Source organism: Rhinolophus hipposideros (assembly GCF_964194185.1).
Source record: "Rhinolophus hipposideros genome assembly, chromosome: 7".
In the NCBI taxonomy this organism is placed as follows: domain Eukaryota; kingdom Metazoa; phylum Chordata; class Mammalia; order Chiroptera; family Rhinolophidae; genus Rhinolophus; species Rhinolophus hipposideros.
This window is the reverse complement of record NC_138053.1, coordinates 97,719,629-97,725,628: the sequence shown is the minus strand read 5'-3', so window position 1 is coordinate 97,725,628 and position 6,000 is coordinate 97,719,629. Positions and strand designations below refer to the sequence as shown.

General features: G+C 58.9%; 1 protein-coding gene across 1 annotated transcript in view; it reads left to right on the top strand.

Moving 5' to 3' along the window:
* The first annotated feature begins 850 nt into the window (after nucleotides 1-850).
* ICE1 (interactor of little elongation complex ELL subunit 1) overlaps nucleotides 851-6,000 on the top strand; it is a 53,819-nt gene continuing 48,669 nt past the window's right edge. Inside the window, exon 1 of the mRNA XM_081054000.1 lies at nucleotides 851-1,057. Coding sequence (XP_080910126.1) covers nucleotides 974-1,057 — 84 coding nt within the window. The 5' untranslated portion in view covers nucleotides 851-973. The remainder of the gene's footprint in view (nucleotides 1,058-6,000) is intronic.

Sequence of the window (6,000 nt, the reverse complement as noted above, 5' to 3'; positions counted from 1 at the left end):
AAAGCGGCGGGGCTTGGTTCACGCAATAAACGCGGCGAGGGGCGGGGGCGCTGTTCTCCCCTCCGTCCCCAGGGGAATCACGGGGGCCTGGGGTGGCTGGCTGTCACCCACGAGCGGTGGCGGGGTCCCCGACGATGCACCCGGAGGGGGGCGGCGCCCACAGCCCGGGCTTCCGGGGGCCACGGGGGTGGGCCTGGGAGCCCGACCCAGGAGCGCGGGGTCGGACGCAGCAGGCGCGGGAAGCTGCCGGGAGGAAAACCGTCCCGCGGGGAAGCAACGGCCCCCGGCGACGAAGGCCGCGACAAGGTGCTGGAGCACAGCGGGAGCGGCCCGGGACCGCTCGGAGTCCGCCCGCGCAGTCCTCGCTTCCCTCCTGGAATGGACAGCGCGCTTCCCCTAGCTACAGACGGCATACCCGCCCGTCCGGGGCTGGGGTCCTTCCAGGACGGGAGGCGCCTGAATGACGTCATCGCGGCCCCCCTCTCCCTGCTTGCGTGGAAGGTTTTAGGCGTCTCTAGGAAGCCTGTCACGCAGCAAGCCGGCAATAGACTAGTAACCCCTACACGATGGAAGCAGCGCACCTCGGAGGCCTCTGCGCTCCCCGGGTTTCCCTCGGTGGGCGTGGCCCCGCCACTCAGCGCGGCTGCGCTCCCTGTTTTACTCAGGCGGCGCCTCAGGCAGCCCCGCGGCGCGGCGGGGGGCGGGGCGCAGCAGGGCGGGGCGGGGTCTTGGCTGAGCTGCGTCGCACTCGGGGGCCGCGCCGGGTAGCGTTTCTCTGTGGTGCCCGAGGCAGCTCTGGCTCGGAGAGCCCTTCGCCGGCTCCACGGGGACCTCTGTGCACGGATGGACCCGCCCGGACACGGCGGGAAGCGGCCTGGCAGGCGGCGGCCCCGGTGGCGTCAGCGGAGGCACTGCAGGGCCGAGGCCGCGGGCCCCTGAGGCGCGCGGGCCCAGCGGGCCCGGCGGCGGCACCATGATGCCGGGCGAGACCCGCTCGGCGGCTCCCGGGACGGCGGCGGACCTGTCGCGGTGTCAGGGCTGCGCCTCCCTGCAGCAGGTGCGGGGCCTTCCCGGAGCCGAGGGCGAGGGGCTCGGCGGCGCGCGGACCCGGGTCCTGGGCGCGCCGCCCGGTCCCTGCACTTGTTCGGGCCGCGGCCTCCTTTGTGTGTCGGGGGTCGGGGCCGCGGTGGTGGGGCCGGCGGGGTCGGCGGCGCCCTCCTGCCTGCGCCGCCTCGGGCTCCGGGCCCGGGGGTGGGTGTCGGGCGCCAGGCGGGCGGGCGCGTGTGACAGGTGACGTCCGGGGTCGGGAGGCAGGAGCCACAGGCGCAGGTGAGGGAGTTGCTTCCTGGGGGCGGACGGAGGGGCCGTGGCCGGGAGGGGGCGCCGGGGAGGGGGCGCCGGGACGGGCCGTGTTACCCGAGCGGACCGCCCGCGGCCGTGCGCACGGGGCAGACCGGCAGGCCCGGCCCGGCCCTCTCCATGGGGGACGCCTCGCGGGGAGCAGCGTGTGCGGCGGCGGCGGCCGGGCGTCGGTCCCGGGCTTCGCCCCCCCGAGCCCAGGGCCGTGCGGAGGTCCCCGGGGGGCTTTGGGGCAGGCCTCTCACTGGACGAGCGCGTGCTGAGCGCGCGCTGCGCTTAATGGCCGCGCGGGGGGAGACAGACGGGGGTTCCGTCCTAGCAGGTGGGGGCACAGTTAAACGGGTTCCAGAGAAGGTGATACACACGCTGGAAACGCGTTGGAGCCGCTGGCATTTACACCCGCGGCCTGGGGGCACGGGGCGGGGACGGAGCGCGCGCCGCGGGTGTCCCGGGGGAAAGCAGCCCGGGCTGCGGAGGGCGCGGGGCTCAGCGCGGGGCGCCTGTGCGGGGGCAGGGCCAGGAGCAGCCTACGAGCAGCAGGGACGGACTTCTCACGGTTCGGGGCGCTGCACGTCCCACGTCAGGGCCCGCGCCCTGGCTCACCGCGGTCTTCTGGCCGTGTCCTCACGTGGCCCACGGGGAAGACAGCTCCCTGGGTCCCTTTCGTCAGGGTGCTGATTCCATCCGTGACCTCATGACCTGATCACCTCCACAAGGCCTTCCGTCCAAGTACCATCGCATTGGGGATTAGAGTTCAACACAGGATTTTTTTTTTTTTGAGGGGGGGTGCCGCACAGTCTGTAGCAGTCGGAGTGTGAAGAAGTCGCAGAGGACAGCCTGATCGCGTAGGCCCTTAGAGACCACGGCGAGGGGTTTGGATTTGACCGAAAGAAGAATGAGTCATTGGAGGCTTTTATGCAGGAGAACAACTGGTGTGAATTCCGTTGTGGATCTGGTCTCACTTCAAAAACCTGGTCTTCCCATAGTGCTTCCGTCTTGGTGAAAAGTACCAACTGTATCCTGGTTGCTTAGGCGGGAAACTAGACTTGCCCTCCAACCTGCATGAAACCCATCAGCTGATTCTGTTGGCTCCACCTTTGTTGTCCATGCACTTCTCCCATCCCCACGGCTGCCCCCTTGACGGGGACCACTAATCCATGGCCTGGACGTCACTGCAGTAGCCTCCTAAGGAGTCTCCCTCCTCCCGGCCTTGTCACGTTCCCCTGTTGGCTCTCAAACGGCAACAGGAACAATGCTGTCAACTCTGAATCCAGGGCCTGCAGACTTTGCAAGCACAGGATCCGAAGTCGGGTCCTGGGCCGCTGCTCAGTGCTCAGGTTCCGCCGTTGTGCAGCCTGGTCCCAGCCACAGCACAGGCAGGACAAAAGGAAGGGGCGTGGCTGTGTCCCAAGGGGAGAGGGTTTACAAACACAGGCCAGGCGAGCCTGCCTGAGTGTGCACACCTCTTCCCCACGTCCGGAGGACACTCCATTGCATTTGGGTTTTCTGTTGCCTGGAAGCCTTTTTGGGGGAAGAAGGCGGTTGGTTAGTCATGATTGGAGTCTCTGAAACAAGTCTCTAATATTGCAAAGTAAGGCTGGGAGAGAAGGTTCATGGCAAGTGATGTGGGGCCTTGAATGGTTACCACCTTAGAGTCTTGTTCTCATTTCTGTCAGCTTATAGAGCGGTGAAGGGTTTTGCATAGTTACCACACCAGAGCAGTACTTACAGTAAAAATAGGGTGGATTGGAGGAGGGGCGACTAGCTACGGGAAGTTATTTTACTAATGCCTGCTAGTGGTAATAAAAGTGTGGGTTCGTTGCAGTTTCTGGGAATGGAACTAGAGAAGAGAAAGCTGATTATGAGAAACTGCAGAGTGGACAGATCTCAAGTGAGGGAGGTAGAAGGTGCAGAGATTTAGAATCTGAGTGGCTGTGAGAACTGGTAGAGGCAGGAGAAAGTGGAAACCAAGAGATTTTGGAAATATGGGACTGAAGTTTTGGAGTGACTTCAGAACGGGATTTTTAGCTGTTTTCACATTTGTTGTTTGTGGAGCACAGTTTCTCCAAGGTACCTTAATATACTTCCAAGGAAATAGATAAGAGGCCAGGTTAGGTGGGCACTGAGTTCACTGTAAGAATTTTGTTTGGGGAGCTATGGGAATAGGAGAATGGAGGACTGTGGCCCGTCACGTAAAATAAACTTTGGAAACCTTTGTGGCACTTTATGAGACCACATGCCATCAGGAGTCAGTGAAGCAAAACCAGCTGGGCGGTGATGAAGGCCAGCATGGAATGGTGAGAAAAAGAAACGTGGAGAGTAAACAGGAAGTGTATAGAGACTCGAGATAGGAAAGAATGAGAACTGAGGCCAGGCGATTGCATTTGTCAGTGATGGCTCAGGGGTCACCCCTAGGAAAGATGTTTCTAGGTGCTAGTACCACAGCAGGTCCTGGATTCCAGGTAAAGTGCTCCGAGAGAAAAACGGAAGGGGTTCCATGTACAGAGGAGATTTCCTGCTGTGGAGTTTGAACACAGGAACTTCTGAATCCTGCAAGTTTACAAGCATATTACAGGCGCCCTCCGTGGATGCTGGGACTTCATTCTGAACCATAACAGAAAAAAAAGTGTCTCCTGCATCGGACAGTTCTTTTCTCAACTGCACTCTCCTTTCATATCCTCCTCCTGCAGCCCCTCTTTCTCCGTGGCTGGAGATACAGTACCTTGGCTGAGATCAGGGCTTGGCGAGACGTGTGTACACTGACCCCATTTTATGCAGCCTTCTTCTTGTGGTCTCACACGTCACCTCATTTCTGTTTTCTCACCCTAATTCATTGAAACAGTTCGTCAGGGATCTACATCCCTGTATCCACGTGGGCTGTCGCACGTGGGTGACCATATACCAGTGTGGACCTTCCTTTGGTGACATGCAGTTACACAAGTCTTAAAGTGAGTGGTTTGAAGTAGAGCTGCCGTAGTGGTTTTATTCTGATGAAGGAGAGCCCTCCCCCCACCCCTTTTCTATCTGTTACCAGTTTTGTTCATTGTAGAGCCAAAGAGTAACTCCTGGCAATCCAGATGGGTTTGAAGCAGACGATTGTCCTGTTCAGCTCATGGAACGGGAATGGCTTCAGAGTACATGGTGCTTGGCTGCCCTTGGGGCGGGTTTGAGCCTCATTTATGGAGACTTGTGCTGGACTCCCGTTGGTAATTACTGGTGGTTTGAACTTCATCATTTGGAACTTGACACACATGCCCCCTAGACATAGTGGTTTGTAAATGGTTGTTACAAGGAATGCTCACAGAATTGTAATTCATTCAATTAGGAAACATTTACGAGCATCACTGCGTCTGATGCTATGGTGTGTTTTGGAATATGGTCAGGAACCGAAGAGGCGTGGAGCTCAAGTTCTGGGTGAGCTCACAGATGAGGAAGCAGCCAGACTAGGTGTAATGCAGTAAGTGCTGTGTTGGGGGACGTCCAGGGGACCCTGGGAGCATCTAGGAGGGGCAACTGAAGTCTTCATAGAGGAAGTGACTCTAAATTGAGTTCTGAAGGGTGATGTCGGGAAATAAGAGGGAAGAGATGCAGGAGTTTTGTGGACAGGGGGTATCATGTGCGAGGCTTGGACGGGAGAGAGGAGTCTTATGATTGGGCACAAAAGTCAGAGGTCAGGGCAGCTCAAGAGCAGGCTGGAGAGAGTGGGGTCTGCGTGCCCAGGACAGGAGCCGCTCAGCTTGTTCTCGGGGGTGAGTGCAGGTGGAGAGCTGGCCGGTGCCCCCCTCCTGCCTCGTTCTGGTCCACTCAGTGCCGAAGGAAATCCCTCGGAGTCCCGCCCGACTGCGCTGGTGGGGAGCAGCATGGCCTAGAGTTGTAGAATCTGAGCAGTTAATAAAAAGGAACCCAGCAGGAGCAGGCAATGTAGCTTATCAGAGAGGATTCGCGCGGAATCCTCCAGCAAAGCAAGTAATGTGATTAGTGTGGTTTGTCAGAATAGTTTCTTTTGAAGTAATTTAGAACTTGCAAGAAAGTCACCAGGATAGTACAGAAGACTGGTATTCTGTTCACTGCATTCCAGCCTGTTCACGTATTTCTGCCTTTGCTTCATTATTGGTATGACACACCGAAACCTTCTCTCTCCTTCACACGGCGGGTCATGTTCCCCCAAATCTGAACACTTTCAGCAGAGTCCGCCCACGGCCCTCCAAGTCAGGGCGCTCGCCTTGGTACAGCATTCCTTCCAGCCCTCACCCCCGTCAGGGTCTGCCTGGGGCCCAGGTGTAGCTTTTCCCTTTCTGGCTCAGGCTCCTGGCAGGAAGCTGTGTGCTACACCCTTGTCTGTAGATGCCTTCATTTCGTTGTTCTCAGTCTTTGTGGAAGTTTAAAGAGTGGAGAGGCTAAGACCACAGTTCTGTGATTCGTTCTGAGGACTCAGGACTCAGCATAGAGTCCTGCCCGTGGGGGAGGTTTATTTCAGCTAAAGGGTAGATGGAATGTGCAAACAGCGGAGAGGCAAGGCGCTTGGGGTGAAATCCAGAGGAAAGTGGGTGGAATGACTCTGAATTCGTATGAAGTGTTGTCTACCAGGAATGCTCATTAGAGACTCAGGGAGCAGAGATGCTGCTGGGGCTGGTCATGCGG